The sequence below is a fragment of the Alexandromys fortis genome, unplaced genomic scaffold (genome assembly GCF_014885135.2).
Source record: "Alexandromys fortis isolate MF-2015 unplaced genomic scaffold, M_Fortis_MF-2015_v1.1 scaffold_72, whole genome shotgun sequence".
Classification (NCBI taxonomy): domain Eukaryota; kingdom Metazoa; phylum Chordata; class Mammalia; order Rodentia; family Cricetidae; genus Alexandromys; species Alexandromys fortis.
This window is the reverse complement of record NW_026067969.1, coordinates 634,633-653,407: the sequence shown is the minus strand read 5'-3', so window position 1 is coordinate 653,407 and position 18,775 is coordinate 634,633. Positions and strand designations below refer to the sequence as shown.

The 18,775-nt window shown below is 52.3% G+C and overlaps 2 protein-coding genes and 1 pseudogene across 2 annotated transcripts; 1 reads left to right on the top strand and 2 right to left on the bottom strand.

The window, feature by feature from the left end:
- Positions 1-964: 964 nt before the first annotated feature.
- LOC126509319 (eukaryotic peptide chain release factor GTP-binding subunit ERF3A-like) lies at positions 965-3,945 on the bottom strand (annotated as a pseudogene).
- A 6,395-nt stretch (positions 3,946-10,340) lies between these two features.
- On the bottom strand, positions 10,341-14,784 carry Fbxw5 (F-box and WD repeat domain containing 5). The gene is given in 9 exon segments (XM_050155138.1): positions 10,341-11,062; positions 11,143-11,355; positions 11,439-11,586; positions 11,900-12,329; positions 12,511-12,659; positions 12,743-12,917; positions 13,208-13,365; positions 13,522-13,737; positions 14,594-14,784. Coding segments are annotated over 8 exon segments (1,710 nt in total). The 5' UTR covers positions 13,715-13,737; positions 14,594-14,784; the 3' UTR covers positions 10,341-10,818.
- A 236-nt stretch (positions 14,785-15,020) lies between these two features.
- C8g (complement C8 gamma chain) lies at positions 15,021-17,052 on the top strand. Its single transcript, XM_050155139.1, has 7 exons — positions 15,021-15,504; positions 15,610-15,746; positions 15,937-16,007; positions 16,103-16,204; positions 16,450-16,551; positions 16,765-16,803; positions 16,886-17,052. The coding sequence occupies exons 1-7, from the start codon at positions 15,367-15,369 to the stop codon at positions 16,897-16,899; spliced, it is 603 nt and encodes a 200-aa protein (XP_050011096.1). The 5' UTR covers positions 15,021-15,366; the 3' UTR covers positions 16,900-17,052.
- The last annotated feature ends 1,723 nt before the right edge of the window (positions 17,053-18,775 follow it).

The window sequence follows — 18,775 nt, the reverse complement described above, 5'->3', positions numbered from 1 at the left end:
CGAGTGGTGTTCATCTGACTCTGGGTTGCCTGCTGGCTCCAGCCCAGGTAGTGGTGACCCTGTGGCCTCTGCTTTCCTCTTCACATTGGCTGTCTCTGCTCCTTATGCCCTTCGAGCCCCCAAGGTTCCATGTGATCTCCGCGTCCTGGGTCTGCCTGGGTAGAGGTGAAGGGCTGACCTTTGGTCTGGCCCATGTACAAGATTTTTTCCTCAGGGTTCTGGACTGGTTCGCTCTTTGGACTGGGTTGGAGTAGAGACACTGTGGTCTGGGTCCTGGGCATCTTTATTAGTCAGAAGGGTATCCAGTCTCCCTCAGTTCATTTTCAGGTCACCACAGTAGGAAATGGGGAGAGCACCAGCTGTGAGCATGCTGTGATTGAGGAGACGCTGCCCTCTCGGCCTGTTCCTGTTTTCTGAGTTTCCACACCATGTGTGTTGGTTTTAAAGCATACAGAAACAGCATGGGATGGCGTCATGGCAGAGAACTGGCCTCACCTGACCGCCCTGTGGCTTGCTGGTGGAGGACACATCTTGTCTTTTTCTCCTGCTTTCTTAAGCTGGTCTCAGCCTGCCTGTCACCTGTGGCCCCAGGAGAGTTGGGTTATGGTTATCCCTTAGATATTTTGTACTTGCTCTGCAGAGAACTGCATCAAGTGCCTTACAGCATATAGCATGTGGGCAGTAGCCTCTTCCTGCAGCTTTTCATGAGGGCTGTGTGTGACCTGTGTGTCTTGTGACTTGTACTTCTCTGAGGACTCTGGGCATCTTTACCAGATTATTGCTCTGGGATTTCTCCATAGGAATTGGCCATTTCTGTCCATTTTTCAACTTTCTTCCTGCTTAGTAAAAGTTTCTGATCTTTCTAGTCCAGCGTGGTGGTGCACGCCTTTAATCCCAGCACTTGGGAGGCAGAAACAGGAGGATCTTTGAGTTTGAGACCAGCCTGGTCTACAGAACCGAGTGCCAGGACAGGCTCCAAAGCTACACAGAAAAACCTTGTCTGGGAAAAAAGAAAGAAATTTCTGATCTTCTATCATTGATCTTTCAGTGTGTTTGATCTTTTTTCTCTGAGACAAAGTTTCTCTGTTTAGCTTTTCTGGCTGTCCTGGAACTTGCTTTGTAGATCAGGCTGGTCTTGAATTCAGAGATCCTCCTGCTTCTGCCTCCCAGTGTTTGAACTTTTTTGGTGTAGAAAAATTCAAAGTTGAGACGATTAGTTAAATAATGGTTTTAAAGTTTGTTTCTATCAGTGGGTTTCTATATTCAGCAGCTCATTTGTTTATAATGTGTGTGTTTTTTTTCTCTAGAAATGCGTCCATTTTAAAACTAGAATTAATGCCGGGCGGTGGTGGCATACACCTTTAATCCTAGCACTTGGAAGGCAGAGGCAGGTTGGATCTCTGTGAATGTGAGGCCAGCCTGGTCTACAGAGCAAGTTCCAAGATAGCCAGGGCTACACTGAAAAACCCTATCTCAGGAGAAAAAGAAAAATTTGATACCTAGATAATGTTTTCGTAGATGCATGGAATACATTTTTTTTCCAAATTGAATATTTTATTAATGTGCACACACACTAGCACATTCAGAATGAGCTGCCTGGGGAAAAAAGACTATGCCTAAGGGGAAGATGAAAAATAAAAAATCCTGTAGGTTTTCATTATTGTAGGCAATTATGTCTACATCACTTACAAAGCTTTTACCAAATCTGTCCGAGGAAGCAAAGTTTGAAAGGGGGGCAAAGTCTTGGGGAAAATTCAACAGTGGCATAGCAGAGCTCTCATATGAGAAAGCTGACATAATGTGGGCTGTTGCTGTGAATTTTCTTTGCAAAATATGGGGAGAGGTTTGTCAGTGGACAGAAAATAAGAGAAGGCAGTGTGAATAGACTTTTGCAGTCAGTATTCCTCACACTATTGCGCAGGGTCATCAGGAAAATGCTTAGTCTTTCTCTGGAACCAGTTTCAGAACTTTTCCAATTGCAGTGGTCTTGCTGTCGCTGTGTCTTTCACATCCTGAATACTTGTCTCCTGAGTACATCCTCTCTGTGAGCTGTGAGACGACCAGCGATATGTGGTGTTTAGGGGCTGTTAGGTGTGCCGTCTGTAATAAAGGAAACCTATATTTGAAGTCAACAAGCAGGATATTTACAAGAGCTTCAGTAGACAGTTGGATCAGTTGAGCCACTTAGGATCTAGCATGTCAAACTCTTGCTAAATGTGACCCCAACTGTAAGACCCGACACAGATCAGATGACAAAAATTCCCTTCTTCGATGATGTTGGTGCAGTCACACTTCAATATTTTGATACCATATTCCAAAGATAATCTTCAGAAATCCCAGTTCTTCAAAGGATTGCTGAAGGTTCTGCCAAAGCTGCCCAAGCGGGTCATCACGCAGAGAATTGCCTTGTTTGACTTCAGAATTTGTAAACCCTGATATGGTACCTTTTGTTTTGCCCAGTGTTTTACTGAGTGCTGAGGAGTGCGCCAAAGAAGAATATGTCAGATTAATTCTTCCTGAATTTGGTCCTGTGTTGTAAACAGCAGGTGCCAGTCCAGATTTTGTTAATTTTTCTACAAAAAACGGATTTGCTCCTATCCAAAACCCCTCCTGACAAGATAAAGAACAGTGTACTGTCCGTGGTCTACAGAGCTCCAGAGACACCTTCCATTCAGACCCAGGAGCTCTGTCTGATCATCATCCCAACTTTTGCAAATCTCATAGACTACCCATCCATGAAAAACGCTTTGATTCCAAGAATTAAAAATGCCTGTTTACAAACATCTTCCCTTGCTGTTCGTGTGAATTCATTTGTCTGTTTAGGCAAGATTTTGGAGTACTTGGATAAGTGGTTTGTACTTGATGATATCCTACCCTTCTTACAAGGAGCCTGCGGTCCTCAGGGGGATTCTAGGTATCTATAAGTGTACTTTCACTCACAAGAAACTGGGAATCACCAAAGAGCAGCTGTCTTGAAAAGTACTCCCTCATCTCATTCTCCTGAGTATCGAAACATTCTTGACCTCAATAAGTTCAGCTCTTTGATTGCTGTCATAAAGGAGATGCTGAGCAGACTGGAGTCTGAGCACAGGACTAAGCTGGAGCAGCTTCTCATGATGCAGGAGCAGCGGAGATCTTTGGAGATGGGAAATCAAATGATGCTTCTGAGGAGATAAGTGTTCCACATGCAGGAAGTCAGATTGACAAGTTCTTCAACAACATTGGAGCAGACCTTCTAACTGGGGTGAGTCAGAAAATAAAGAAGATGGGCCTCATCTCGTAAGGTAAAGCGTCCCATCTGAGGGAAGTCTTTAAAGGTCTCCAGACAGATGGTCCCTGCTGTCCTCAAACACGCAATGCATACTTGATCTTCTTTCACAAAACGAGGTTGAGTCTTACCTTTTTCTCCTGATTTTTTTGTCTGCCAAGCAGATTAAGGCTGTTATTTCGACCTCCTTGATACAGGTATGGATGTGCAGCACCACATTGTACCCTGGGCAGATGATGATGGATTTGTACTCTGATCACTATCTTGGCATCAAATGTATGTCCAGAATGAAAGAGATTATTAAGATCACAAAGGATGCGTCCTGGATGAATCTTCAATTCCTTTCAGTCTGATTTTGAGGTTTTCACCTGGAGCTACATAATCTGTTTCTACATCCTCAGAAAGTATTCCAAGAACTTCCGTGTTGTGCTTGTTGGGAATCCTCACTAGCTGCTGGCCTTCACAGACTGTTCCAGATTCCAGCTTTCCCAGGACCACAGACCCCATATCATGTACCAAGGACAGAAATCTGATTGCTCTTTGAGATTTGCTCCCGTCAGTCCTGAGCAGGGCATAAAATGAATGTCCTTTTTGGGATTAAAGCCAACTTTTGTCAAAAATGGTACTAATTTTTCTTTACATTCTTCATAGCTCTCGTTGCTCCAGTTAACTGTTGGATCATTTCAAAATAGGCACAGCCTACCTCTACTGTTTTCCCTTTGTCTCGTTCTTCCTGGTTTGTGTCTAAGGCCCAAGACAAGTACCAAGTTCCTCTGTTTTTTTTTTTTTTCTTGAGCTTCTCGTTGGTATTTCTCACGTGTCCTTTTGTCGACCATTCTAGTCAAATACATTCAACATGCCCAGTGAACACTGCATTTACATGGTCTTTCTTAGGAGCACCTGGTGGTGCCACCACCGACTTAGGTTTTGGTATTTCTTCCCCCTCCATCATTTCTGACAGTTTGTTTTCTTGGTTTTTTGTTTGTTTGTTTGTTTGTTCGTTGTGTTTTTTGTTTTTTTCGAGACAGGGTTTCTCTGTGGCTTCGGAGCCTGTCCTGGAACTAGCTCTGTAGACCAACCAGGCTGGTCTCAAACTCACAGAGATCCACCTGCCTCTGCCTCCCAAGTGCTGGGATTAAAGGCATGCGCCACCATTGCCCGGCTAGTTTGTTTTCTTTTTAAAAAAATAAATGTGAGTCATTGTGTGAAGGCTCATATTCAGCTGTTAGCATGGACCTTTCAGAAACTGTTGTAGAAAATGGAGAGACAGAAATGTCCCCAGAGGAATCATGGGAGCACAAAGAAGCAGAGCCAGGGGGGTGGTTCCTCAGGAGATGGAAGGCCACCAGAGGAAAGTGTCCAAGAAATGACGGCTAGCTACAGATGCCTTTTTTTTGGTTTTTCATGACAGGGTTTCTCTGCAGCTTTGGAGCCTGTCCTGGAACTAGCTCTTGTAGACCAGGCTGGCCTCGAACTCACAGAAATCCGCCTGCCTTTGTCTCCCAAGTGCTGGGATTAAAGGTGTACGCCATCACCGCCCAGCTTACAGATGCCTTTTAAAATTTGCTTTTAATATGTGTTTGGTGTGTGTGGATGGAAGTGACTTTGGAACGGGGTAATGGATGGAGCTGGGAGGACTAGATAAGGCCTGGATTTCCATCAGGTGTCCAGGAAGACTCTGCTGCGGGTGCAGAAGAAAGCACTGGGAACATCTGCAGTGTGACGTGGCTGCCTCCTGGCCATCATGTTGCAGGTGCCTCTCATGCAGCAGCTGAGCCATGGGGACCCCAGCTAGCCGGGAATGTTGCAGAGGTAGAGGGCCCTGGATATTCTAGGGGCAAAACCACTGCAGACTGACCATCGGGACAGCACCCAGTGCAACGCCTGCCCAGGAGAACTGCAGTCAACAGTCCTGCTATGAGCTGCTAGAAGGCAAATGTAAGACAATTCTCCAGTGCTAGACTTTCACAGGGTTTGCCCTGTGGGTTTTGCATATTCTGGGGCCTGGTTCTTGCTGTGTCTCCAATGTTTTTCCCTTCTGGAATAAACAGCCTATATGATGTCTGCCCCACAGTGGTACCTTGGAGATGTTTCTTCTATTTGTTTCAAATTTTCTAGGTGGCGGGGTATTTACATTCTGTGAGTGTACCTTACCCATATCTGTTTCAGACAAGACTCGACTGGATCCATGACTTGTGAGCTAGTATTAAGATTTGGGGCTGGGCAGCGGTGGCACATGCCTTTAATCCCAGCACTCGGGAGGCAGAAGCAGGCAGATCTCTGTGAGTTCGAGCCCAGCCTGGTCTACAAGAGCTAGTTCCAGAAAAAGCCCCAAAGCTACAGAGGAAATTCTGTCTTGAAAAACAAAAACAAAACAAACAAACAAAAAGATTTGGAGACTTTGGGGGTGCGGAGAGATGGCTCAGTTGTTGAGAGACCACTTTACCAGACAACCTGGGTTGAGTCTCAGAATCCATACGGTAGGTCAGAGCTCTCTAACTCCCGTACCCTGGGATCTGATGCCCTCTTCTGGTCTTCTCAGGCACTGCGTACGCCTGATTCACCAACATGCATGAAGGCAAAACACCCATACATACAAATAATTTTGTTTTTGGAGACAGGGTTTCTCTGTGTAGCCCCGATTGTCCTGACTGTCCTAGAACTTGCTCTGTAGACCACTTGGGCCTCGAACTCAGAGATCCACCTGGCTCTGACTCCAGAATGCTGAGGTTAATTTTTAAAAAAATTAAAGATTTGTAAACTTTTTGGATAGAAGGAATGTTTTTTGTTGTTGCTTGTTTTTCAAGACAGGGCCTTGGCTGTCCTGAAACTTGCTTTTTAGGAAGAAGGCTGGCCTCAAACTCACAGAGATCTACCTGTTTCTGCCTCCCAAGTGCTGAGATTAAAGGGCATGTGCAACCCAGCTCAGTTAAGATTGATTTATCTATGAGTGCTCTACCTGCATGCACACCTTTATTCCAGAAGAGGGCATCAGATCCCCCTAGAGATTACTGGGAGCCACCTCGTGGTTTCTGGGAATAGAACTCAGAACAAGAGAAGCCAGTGCTCTTAACTGCTGGGCCATCTCTCCAGCCTCTCGTGTTGAAATTTAATGATCATTGTAACAGTATTTAGCGAAAATTAGGGAGTAAAGGCCCCACCTTCATGGTGCCATTATAGAAAGGTGGGTTCCAGCCCCTCTGGTTCTCTCTCCTACCAAACAGTGATGTGCTCTAGCTCTCACCGCTTGTTGGCTCCTTCCTCCTGGACTTCCTGGCCCCCAGAGCTGCAAGCCAGTGACATTGTGGGTCACATGTTAGCTAGCCTTGGGTGTCCTTTTATAGCAGCAAGAATAGACTACGACGAGACTAAATATTTTGTTTCACCCAAATTCATATGTTGAAACGTCTCCAATAAGACAGTGATTGGAAGTGTTTTAGAGGTGGATTGTAAAGATAGAACCATTGTGGGCCTGGGAAAGGGTGCTCATGCCTCCACCATGTGAGATCTGTCAGAAGATAGCCTTTCTTACCCAGGACAGCGCTCCCAGGGCACTGAGTCTGCAGCCTCCAGAACTGTGAGAGATAAACTATTGTCCAGGAGCCTCTTGGGCTGTGGGGTTGTTGGAGCATGGAGTGGATGGAGACACAGGAATACTCGGTATTTAAAAAAGCCTGGAGGCGCTGTGGTCTGATTTAGTGGGTTTTCTCTGGGCGCTGTAGGAGGAGTATGTCCTGCTAGTGGGTCGGACATTCTGCAGAGACCTGTTACCTGCATTTAGTTCCTTGTCAGAGGCTGAATTCTAACACCCTACATCAAAGTGGTTCCTGATCCACTTTTTTATAGTCCAATGTCTATAAAAAGAGGAGCTTCTGACATACACATAGCAAAGGTGACAGGTTATGGGGGAGGACAGAAGACAGGAATGCTGCTGCCACAAACCAAGATCGGCTCAAGTCACCAGGCAGTGGTGGCGCATGCCATTAATTTCAGCACTCAGGAGGCAGAGACAGGCGGATCTCTGTGAATTCAAGGCCAGCCTGGTCTACAAGAGCTAGTTTCAGGACAGCTAGGGCTATTACACAGAGAAACCCTGTCTCAAAAAAAAAAAGAAGAAAAAAAAAAAAGAGATTGGTTCAAGTCACCAGGAGCCAAGAAAGGGAAATCCTCTTGGCCCCGTTAACCCCAGAGCCATAGACCCTGTTACTTGTGCCTTCTGGAGCCCTCTGTACAGCAGCAGCAGCTCTGTCTGGGATGCTGGCTGTCACTAGGCTGCCCCACAGCTCTGGGATGCTTTATTTTTTCTCCATCTGAGGCTCTTGCTAAAGTTCCCTTCTCCACAGAGCACCGTTCCGGACACTGCTGCTTTTCCTGTGTGCTGACTTTGATGGCACTAGGGAGGCAAGTCTTGTCACCTGGGTTCTGGGGTGACATTTGTCTGTTCTCTAACCTAACTGCGCTGTGGACTTGCTGCCAGGTCTCACAGCAGAATTGGATGAAAGCTTTTATTCAGTATGTGGTGGTACACATCTACCATCCCATCTCTCAGGAGGCCTCAGCAGAAGGATCTAAAGTGTGAGGCCAGCCTGGGCTACATAGTGATTCCTTGTTTTTGTTTTAAGTTCTTTTTAAATATCTTTGGCATGCTTATCTCTTGTGTTCCACTGTTTTGCCTGTTTGAACACTCTAGAGTTCTGCTAATTCTTTCTCTTTGTATAGCAGTTTTGGTGTTCTAAAGAAAGAATACACATTAGAGACACTGAGAAGGTTCATTCAGCAAGGTGCTTGCTGCCAAGCCTGAGGACCCGAGTCTAACCCCCAGAACCCACACGGTGGAAGAAACCCCACTCCTGCAAGATGTCCTCTGGCCCCCAAAAGTGCTGCCTGGTGCCCACAAAGTCAAGAAAATATTAGATATGCACTTAAATTTTCAATGATCTGCTTGGGGTTGTTACTTTGAACTTTAATTCAAAATGTAGAATTCTCACCGTGTCTGTTGTGTCTGTACTTAGTCTGCCAGCAGATGTTAAAATTTCTTCTTTGTGCTTTCCTGAGCTTCCCCTGTAGGCCCCTCATTTGGCCATTTAGCCAGATATTTGGGGTTCTCGTCACCTCTCTGCCCTGACCTTCCTCGGCTGAACCACAGTAAGGTCTCTGTGTCAAGACAGTGGACGGAGAACAGTCGCACAGTGCCCCACCTTCTTGGGACTGTCTCCCACCACTAGAGTGCCCAAAAGAGACCCAGCAAGTGCGGGGCACTCCATGCAGCTCACTCCCTCAGTGCTTAGATCTGCCCAGTGAGTCCTGGTGCTCATTCCAGGCTCTAGCTGCATGGAGTCAGGTCCTGCATGCCAACGGTTGCTGTTCAGAGTGAACACTGTCTGCGGACAGGCTGCCTCCCGCCCCGCACATCTCCAGGTTCTCAGTTGTTGCGCTAGAGTCAGCTGCAGTCACATCTGTGGAGCTGGACCCCGAGCCCTGTTCTGTTTGTGGAACCAGGCCGTTTCCCTAAGTGACAGGCTTCTCCGTGTCCCTGCTGGGCTGCAGTTTCACACGGATGTGTGCAGTGTGCCAAGTTGAACACTGAATCTCTCACCACTGCTGCTGGAGGTGCAGATGGGTGTCTCCCTTCTTTGAAAACTTTTTACTTGTACATATGGGGGCACACACACCACAGTAGGCGTATGGAGGTCAGAGGACAACTTGTAGGAGTCGGTTCTTTCCTTCTAATGTGTGGGTCCCGAGGAGCAGAGTCAGAGGCTTGGTGGCAGGCTCCCTTACTGACTGAGCCCTCTTGCCTGCCCTGTGCCATCTCTTTATCCTGTTCTGCCCTTCCATGATGCTCGGTCTGCTTGACAAGTGAAGCCCAACATTTAAAAGGCTGAACTTGCAGTTTGGTACTGCTATTTCCCACAGCTCAGTTTTACATTTCTCCGTTTTGTTCTCTACTGTGCTGTGTCTGTTTCATAGATGATGGCTGCTTTCTTTTGACTTTAAATCAGACAAATCCAAAGTCCTCCGCAGGCAGTTGTGAGGGCGTGCTGGCCTTGGGCTCTGCACTGCTAGTGTGAGCTCCTCTCACGCAGCGCTCCTCTCACGCAGCGCAGCGTGGATCTGCACTGTTGCCTTTGTGCTAGGGAGGAAGCCCAGCCCAGCCCAGCCTCCACACAGCTGCTTCATCCTCGCCTTCCTCGAAGGCTCTGTGGATGCTTTCTAGCTGAGGCTGCCTCCTGCCCCTTGGCGCTGCTGCTCAGGCTGGTGGACACTTGCTGCATCTTGCCCTCCAGCTTCAGCAACAGGCCACAGACGAGGCCTGGCTTCCCGGTGCCATCTGCACCTGGTGTCCTGCCCCAGTCCTCTTGATGCAGCCAATGTGGTTCCCACCAGACGATGGGAAGCAGTCCCTGCTCACCTGCTGGTTTGGACCTGGGAGGACACTTGCCCTGTTCACTCAGTCCCCTGGATAAGTTTTCTCTATTCTTTGTAGCAGGGCAGCTTTCAAATGAGACCCCAGTTTAACAGGCTACTCACCCAGCTCTTATTTGGGTCACTCTGGAAGCTGGCCCTGTCAAAGCCCCGACTCTTTCCAGCTGCCACCATCACACACAGAACCCCTAATTGGATAAGGCAGATGATGGGAGCGCCAGGATGGCCTAGGGCTACCCTTCTGCACCTTGGGTCCTTACACATTCTAGGAGCTTGTGTTTTGGGGGAACTGAACCCATGATAGGCGGGCACTATCACCACTAAGCCCCAACCCCCAGCTTTCTTTTACTTTTCTAAGCCAGGGACTAACCAAGTTGCATAGATCAACCCTGAACTTGTTCTCTAGCCCAGACAGACTTTTAACTCCTATCCTCCTGCCTCAGTCCCGAGGAGCCAGGATGCCCCGCTCTGGGGGCTCTCTGATGTACTGGTTGTTACAGCCCGCCGTCTCCTGAGCCAGTCACAGACGGGCATCCCACAAGTCCAGAGATACAAACCTGAACCAGCACTTCCTCTTCCGCCTCCTGGAGGACCCCTGAGGCGGCACAGCCTGGGGCCCCTCCCTATGAACAGACTAGATGGCAGGTGCTGTTGCCAACTGTTTATTCATCAACCCAAACAGTTGATAAGTGCGACATGCAGCGCCCATGGTCACTGCAGGCCGCTCAATCAGTAGCACAAGCCAAATTATCAGAGGCCAGAGCCTATGGCCTGTCACCCAGGGTACACCAGGATAGCCAAGGGTGTGGTTTTGCTGAGTGTGAAAGGTATCCAGGCAGTGGTCAGCCTGGAGCTGTGGAGCTGCCAGCCCAGGGAAGAGGGCAAGTGAAGAGCAGGACTTGCACTGGCCAAGAGGCTGACATGGGATCTCTGGTGCTGCCAACAAGGGCTACTACCCTAGTGCCGAGCCTGACGGCTAAGTGAGCAGGTGCATGTGAGTGTTGGGGGTCAGGCTGTCCCCTCCTAAGGCATGACTGCTATGAGCTACTCTGCCCCAGTGCAGTAAAGAACCACAGGGTATCCTTTTCCCCAGTGGGTCCCAATGGCTCAAGTCACTGAAGCCTTCAGCGCCTATGGCTGGCAAACCAGGAGAAGAAGGGACGTGGGCGTGGGCGTGGGGCCTGGAGGACACGAACAGTGCGTGGTGAGCGCCAGGCTTTGATGGTGGCATCATCGCTGGCTGTCAACAAAAGCTCCTGCTCCTGGGGGCTAAAGGCCACTGAGTTGACCACGTCTTCATGCCGCAGCTTGGCTAGGCAGATGTTGTAGTGGCGGTCCCAGATATAACCATGCCGATCTTCAGCCCCACTGTGGGATAGCATCTGGATGAGCCCACACCCACCAGCAGAAGCCCATACCCAAGCCCAGGGGCCCACCTGAGCCCACACCTGGCCACAAAATCCCTGCTGACATCCAAGAAGATGAAGAAGCACTCGTCATTGGGCGTGTAGGCACGGTGCGCTCGCAGGGCCCGCTTCACCTCCCGCATGGTCTTGAGGTCAAACACCAGCAGGTCAATCTCCTCTGCAATGGGCGGTGGCTGCATGGGGTCAGCTACCACTGAGCCAGGAGGCCAGGCGCGGCTATTCACATACAGGTACCTGAGCAAGGGACACACGTTAGGTACAAGCATGCTATTAGATCTGGGCCGTCTGTGGTGTCCCGCCCTGCACACCAGGCCCACCTGTTATCAGGAGACAGGCCCATGCCAATGATGTGCCCGTGCACGTCAATGACATGGTCCAGTGCATCAAAGAAGGCATCGGAGCCCCGGCCCTCACCCAGCACAGGCCCTGCTGTAGTCATCTGGTGTGGCAGGATCTGTTTGATGCCTGCATGGAGACCAGGGCGAGGGTCATCCAGAGCCTGGAGGGCCAGCACCACCAGGGCACTCCCAGTCCGAGAACAGCCCTCGTGGTCCACACACACTGCCGACACTGAACACTCAAGCACGGCTGCCCACCTGGTCACTTGCCAACCAATCCCCTGCCTGGGTTTTCACCACTCTTACATAGAATCGAGTACGTCAAAGCCAGAGTTGGATCCCAATGCGTGATCCAAGCTGTGCTTATGGACTTGCTGGTCTGGGGAGCACCGCCGTGGTTCTGACCCTCCCAGGCCCAGCTCTGCCCGGCCCACCATTACCGATCTGATGGGGTGATTAGGTGAGGCAGCCAGTGGTGAAGATGAGGTACTTGTTCCTGGTGTCAGCATCGCTACACTCTGGGGGCTTGGTGTGGCCCTGGGCCAGCAGCTCAGCCACCTTGGCCTCCAGTGCACAGTCTGATAGCTGTGCGTGTCCATCCAACACGCTATCCAACATGCGCCGCAAACCTTCCTTGACGCGGCCAGAACCAGAGGACTGCAAACCCGGGCCAGGGGGCTCTTCTTCACTGTCCCCACCGAGGTCGAAGACGCGGCAGGGGAGCCCAGCCTGGTCCCCAGCATCCAGCAGGAGGTCCGGGCTATCAAAGCGGCTGCAGTCTGCCACCATCACCGTGCGGATGGTGCTGGCGTTGAGGTTCTGGATCTTAAAGAGCCGCTTTACCACATTGACATTCTCCGACTCCACATCCTACAGGGACACAAGGCAAGGCCCGCAACAGGTGGGTGCTGGCCAGAGAGCCAGGCCTGGAGTGCAGCCTACCCTGGGCCCTGCGTCTGCCCTTCCACATCCAGCCCTGCCCGCACCTTCCTCTCTATTTCCCTGTCCTACCCCATCTGTCTGCCCAGCCTGTCCCTGCCCCAGTCTGAACCTGGAAGGCATTGTTGAGCCACAGCACTGAACAGGAGGTGATATCTCCAATGCGGTGCAGGTTCCCCGAAATGAGGCTGGTTTCTGTGAGCCAGCAGCCAAACACATCATAGGGCTTGTTTCGCACACGGGACAGCAAGGCGAAGGAGTCTGGGAGGAAGGCCACAACTGGGCATGCTGCCAGCAGGCAGGGTACGACGGGGCAGGCAGCCCAACCCAGCGGCCACACTCACCTAGGCTGATGACAGCTATCTCGCCTGAGGAGGAGTTGTGCGGCCCCAGGAACACCCCTGAGGCCAGCAGCAGTGAGTCATCTTGGTTGAACTGGGAGAACTGGGTGTAGCTCCAGTTGTACGGCCTCATATCTGCGCTGTGCAGCAGAGAGATGCTCAGGTTGTTGTTCCAGATCTGTACCAGAGGGGCCGCGTGGGAATTACCTGGCCAGTCCATGCTGGCAGTACCGGAAGTTCTGACTCTTCTCACTGAGCTGTTGAGTCCTCCTAGCCCCTTACCGTCTCCTCTTACCATACCCTGTTAATGCAGAGGGCTGGCCCTCGGAGCTAGAGGTTAGAGCTGTTCTTAACTGGGGGTCTTGTATGTCCAGATCAGGCCTCCAGGGCCCATCTGGCCCTCTCTGCTTGCCTCAGCACTGGCTTTTCTTCCCACTGAGTTCTGCTGCCTGACAAAGGAGCTCTCACCTTCACCGTGCAGTCCTTGGAGCAGGAAGCAAACTGGTACCCCGAGTGGGAGAAGCTGAGGTGTAGGACCTGGTCAGTGTGCTCCTTCAGTGTCTGCACCTCCACACAGGGTACCATGTCGTAGAGCCGTCGGAACTCCTCATACCAGGACGTGGCCGCTGTGGGCAATGCAGCGTCAATCCTACATGCAAGCCACCCTTGCTAGGACAGACCAGGCGCTGACGGCATGGCCTCCCTGCAACGCGGCCCAGGGCTGCAGTCCCTGAGCCCTGAGCCCTTGCTCTGAGGCCAGCAGGTTGTGTGCGGGTACTGACCTGGGTGGCGGGGCACATCTCGAGCCACCTGGTAGTATCGGTAGAACTGCTCCCTCCATAAGAACTCGTCCCGGGATACAGCCTGCCATTGGCGGCACACCAGCCCAGCGGCCAGCACATCTGCAGGGCCCAGGCTCAGGAAGATCTGGTAGATAAGGCTGTCGGGGAGCAGGGGCATGCCCCCCTCGTCCATCGTGACATTCTGCCCAGACGGTCCTGAAAGCCACCAGTGGCCGCTCTGAGCCCAGGCCTCCTCACTCCCAACCCTAGGGAGAGACTGAGGGCCTGAGGCGCCAGACATGGCAGCCCCACCAACTGCCCATCCGAGAATTCCACTGCACTGGGCATGTGCAGGGGAAGAGGTGGGCTTAGCAGCACTGTTCCACACCACCCTTCTTGAAGCCCCCAGCCTCACATCCTCCAGGGGCACCAAAGGACTGGCTGGACCAGATGGTGAACATCTCAGTACCACTAGGCCTAGTGCACCCTCAAGAGTGGGAGGTAGCCCCCATCTTCATACCTTCCAGGTGGGGGTCTCTGACACCTTTCCCCATACTCCTGAGCCCAGGAAGACATCTGAGTGCCAAGGCAGGCAAACAGGTCTGGGCTGCCCAAACTGGCAGGTCCAAGTTCTAGCAGTCAAGACCAAGTGACGGACACCTGACCCCTGTCTTTGACCTTGCTGCCCCAAGACTTCAAGCTAGGGCTGACTTTCTTCTGAGAAGGGGCTCCTCCTGGCCAGGGGCCCCTGCTTTGTGGACTCAGGAGAGAGCCTGGCCAGGAGGGTGGTAAGGGTGGGTAGGGTTTCTGACTGACGGAGCAGACGGCAGGGATCAGCCTCGCTGCCTAGCTAGACTGGGCAGCGGGTCCTTCATTCGCCTTCTGACACTGCCTGGCGGGCTGGGAGGGTGACAGCCTGCCAAGACCATCCCTGGCCAGATAAGGTGACCAAAGGCTGTACATGTGTAGCCATTGCCAGGAAAAAGTTGGTGACAGTGGACAAGGCCAGTGAAGGTAGGGCAAGGCAGGGCGAGGCCCATGACCGGGACAAGGCCTGAGAAAATAAACTCACGCCAGTGCCGGGGGTAAGGGGGACACCGAAAGTGGCACAAGGCTGACGACGGCAGGACTGGGAGTAATGGGGCACAAGGCCGGTGTCGAGGGGCAGGGCAGATGACACAGGTGAGCACCGCAGGGCCAAAGCCGGGACTCACCGCGGCGCCTCCGCCCGCTGCGCTGCGCCCCGCTTCCGCCGCTCTAGCCCCCGCCTTCGCGTCTTTCCCGAGGAGCCAGACTCGACGCCGCGAGCCCCGAGGCATCGATGGCCGCTTCTCTTGCGCCTGCGCCTTTGGCTCCGAGTCGAGGCCGGCGTTTCTCCACGCGCCTGCGCGCGCTCGTGCTCCCGCGCTCTTGCTCATAGAGCAGTACTTGCTCCTGGCTGTTCGATAGGGCGGCAGTAGCGAGCCCCGCCCAGCTGGACGGGTTCGAGACTTGGCCCCGGCTCTCTCTGCTGCTAAGGCTTTGAACAAGTAACTTAACGAGCACGTTGTTCTTGGCTGTGGGGATAAGAGCAGTTACTGGCGTGCAGAGTGTTGAGCCCTGACCTCAAGTGGAAATCGGGGTACAGAAGTCAAGGCAGACTTTGCACTTGGGGTGCAATGCCAAACCCCTGTGTAGGCCAGGTTCTAGGGTAACCCTAGCTTGGGGTAGGGGTTCAGTAAACGGAAGACAGATGTGGACTTCCTGGGCTGTGCTTCCCGTGGCACTGGACAGTGGACTCTGACCCGGGACAGTGCCTTCTTTCACCTCCCCGTCCTGTCGCCTGCTGTCCCGGACTGGACCGCCATGCTGTCCCCTAGGGCTGTGTTGCTCTCCACCCTGCTCTTGACAGCCATTTCGCTGGCCCAAAGGGCTCGGAAGCCCTCTAGGGCTCCATCCCCTATCAGCACCATCCAGGCCCAGGCGAATTTCAATGTTGAGCAGGTAAAAGCTGGGAGTGAGTGGGAGCAGGTAAAGGAACAGTCGGCAGGATTGACCCAGGGTGCCCATTCCCTCAGTCAGTTCTGAGCCCTCCCAATTCACTCCCAGTTTGCAGGGACATGGCTCCTTGTGGCTGTGGGCTCTGCATGCCGCTTTCTTCAGGAGCAGGGCCACCGGGCTGAGGCCACCACATTGCACACAACTCCCCAGGGTGCAGCTATGGCTGTCAGCACCTTCCGAAAGCTGTGAGTCTAGCTGCAGCCTCCACCTCATCCCAGCCCCTGAGCCCCCCCCTTACTCTGTCCTCTTGACCCTAAACCTCACCCCTAACTCCTCTATGGCCTGGATAGGTATCCCCATACAGCCCTATCTGGATTGGAGTTCCTAGAGCCTTGGGTGCTTCTTTATATCATGATACCTTCTTCCCCTCCCCAGAGATGGAATCTGTTGGCAGATACGCCAACGCTTTGGAGACACCGGGGTCCCTGGCCGCTTCTTGCTCCAAGGTGAGGCAAGGTCATCAAGCAAGGGGGTACAGAGCTGGAGGGCAGGGGGCTGAGGAGCTGATGGTGCTGTTGCTATGGCTCTGCCTCTGCCCCAGGGGCCCGTGGGCCAGTGCCTGTGGTTGTCGCTGAGACTGACTACCAGAACTTTGCTGTCCTGTATCTGGAGCAGGCGAGGAGGCTGTCTGTGAAGCTGTATGGTGCGTGCTAGTTCAGCATCCACACGTGACCTCGAGGGGTCATCCTGGTGGGTGGGGTGACACCAGATGAACACACAGATCCCCATTCCCTTTCTATCCCAATACTCTCAGTAGCAGGCACCCCTGGAGGAGCAGCTACATACAGGCTGGTGTGGAGATTAGAAGGGGCAGGGACAGACAGCCTACCTGGCTGTGTCCTGGGTACCCTGCCCCGTTAAACCACAGGAACTCTGTGTGTCCCACAGTCCGCTCACTCCCGGTGAGTGATTCTGCCCTGAATGTGTTTGAGCAGCGAGTCAGAGGAGCCAACTTGACAGAACACCAGGTCTTTTACTTCCCCAAGTACGGTGAGTGTCCCCAGCCCAGTCACCCTCCCAAGTACAGTGAGTGTCCCCAGCCCAGTCACCCCCCCAAGTACAGTGAGTGTCCCCAGCCCAGTCACCCTCCCAAGTACAGTGAGTGTCCCAGCCCAGTCACCCTCCCAAGTATGTGAGTGTCCCCAGCCCAGTCACCCTCCTGGCCGACACCCTGCCCTCCCTGACTACTGCCTGCACCCCTAGGGTTCTGCGAAACTGCGGACCAGTTCCACACCCTGAATGGTGAGTGGCATGCCAGCAGGGCAGAGCAGGGGGGCTGAGGTCATTGTCTTTTCTGCCCCACTAAGCCCTGTGTCTGCTGCAGAGGTGCGGAGATGAGGCCATGTGGTGGAGAAGCTGTGGACAGTGGACTGCTCTCAGAGAGTTCTGAGCACCCTGAATGCACTCCTGGAGTCTCCTGTCTGTCCTGCATACCTTCACACAGCTCTGTGGTCCTGGGGGCTTTTCAGTAAACGTCAGATGTGGCCCTGGGTCTTTTCTGTCAACTTGGACTGGAATTCTACCAGGCTGAGGTGGGAAGGGAAGGCAACTTGCCCCCTAGCTATTGGATGGTTCTGCCCTGGAGAGGTGGGGCTGGAAACTGCTCCTTCTCTCTAGAAGCAAGAGTCCCTGCTCCCTCCCAGAGCCTGCTTCCCTTCTACAGTGAAGGCTTACTCTGCTCTGTGGTGCTTTCCTTCCCTCACTCCCCCATCCCAGCCTACGGTGCTGGCTTAGTGCCCATGGTGTGTGTGTGGGGGGATGGACTCAAGGCCCTGCCTAGGGTACCTTCTCTGGAGAGGGACACAGGCTTCCCAAGTCCTCTGGGCCCCTCCTGACCCTTGACCCTGGAGGCTAAAGAGCTATAGGTCCAGGGATACTTGCCAAGAAGATACCAGGGTGGGTTTAAGGGAGCAGTTGGGGCACATAGAGTGGAAAGCTGTACCCCCAGGAACAAAGAACAGACAGCCTTCTTCATATGGGACCAGTTAGGGGTGAGCATGGGGCTCTTAACATGTGGGTCGAACCCCTGACACAGCTGTCCCCCTAGCAGCCCCTACTGTAGTCAAGGTTACCAGCCACAGGGAGCTAAGTTGTGCATATTCCCATAAGGAAGGAGTTGGGCCTTTCTAGACAGGAGCGTTGTTCTTTCCAGCCCTGGGATGGTTTGCTTAGCTCTGAAGGCCAGGGCTGGAGTTCGGGGAACTGGGCATCATCTCAGACACTGCTAGGCTTGCATCTGCTCTTGCCTCAGACCTTGCCTTGCTGGTGGTGGTATGATGACTTCCAGCGCTCATTGGGTAAACATTTCTGAGGTGCCCCAGGCCCTGGGGACACAAAGTAGGCAAGTCCTTGCTACTGGGAGCAAGGCTCAGCAATCTATTGACAGGAAGACAAAGGTGGGCCAGCCCCTGGGCTCCCCAGCCGGCCATGTCCTCCCATCTAGCAGCCCCAGGACACCCCAAGTGAGCCATCGTACTAGCAAGACTGTTAGATGATTCCTAGAGCAAAGTCAGGTGAAGTCTTGTCTGCTGGCCAATTTTGGAGGAATGGGAGCTATAGTTATAGAGGTGGCTCTTGGGCCACAGCTGCCCCAGAGGAAGCTCTGATCACCTAGGGTCTCTGGGCAGGGCAGGAAAATAGACTGGAGGGAGAGTGGACCACCAGGGGCCTTGCCTTTTTTTTTTTTAATTAATTAATTAATTTATTTATACAGTGTTCTGTCTGGGTATATGTCTGCAGGCCAGAATAGGGCACCAGATCTCATTACAGATGGTTGTGAGCCATCATGTGGTTGCTGGGAATCTAACTCAGAACCTCTGGAAGAGCAGCCAATGCTCTTAACCTCTGAGCCATCTCTCCAGCCCCACCAGGAGCCTTGGAAGGAGGAATTTCGGGAGACTGTCCTATCCACAAAAAACAGAGTTCACAGAAGCACGCTGGCCTTGTGGGGCCTGGCATTGGCCTCACCGCCCTGGCCCCAGGAACACCTTTTCCTTCTTGCCTTGCGTTCCCTAACAGAAAAGTGATGAAAGGCTTGAGCTCCCACGGCCAAGGCCCAGCCCTCTGATCTCTGCCTTGTTGCCCTGTGGGGCTGAATGGGCTGAGCCTGGACTGTGCAGCCATTAGCTTTTGTGCCAACCCGAGGAGACGGCTCTAGAATTGGCACATATTTATTTATTTATTTATTTATTTATTTATTTATTTATTTATTTAT

Bases quoted from the DNA above. Each gene is read 5' to 3' on its own strand.
- C8g (XM_050155139.1), top strand. From the start codon at position 15,367: ATGCTGTCCCCTAGGGCTGTGTTGCTCTCCACCCTGCTCTTGACAGCC. The intron at 16,008-16,102 runs GTGAGGCAAGGT...CCTCTGCCCCAG, and splicing joins TGGCCGCTTCTTGCTCCAAG to GGGCCCGTGGGCCAGTGCCT. The intron at 16,552-16,764 runs GTGAGTGTCCCC...CTGCACCCCTAG, and splicing joins CTTTTACTTCCCCAAGTACG to GGTTCTGCGAAACTGCGGAC.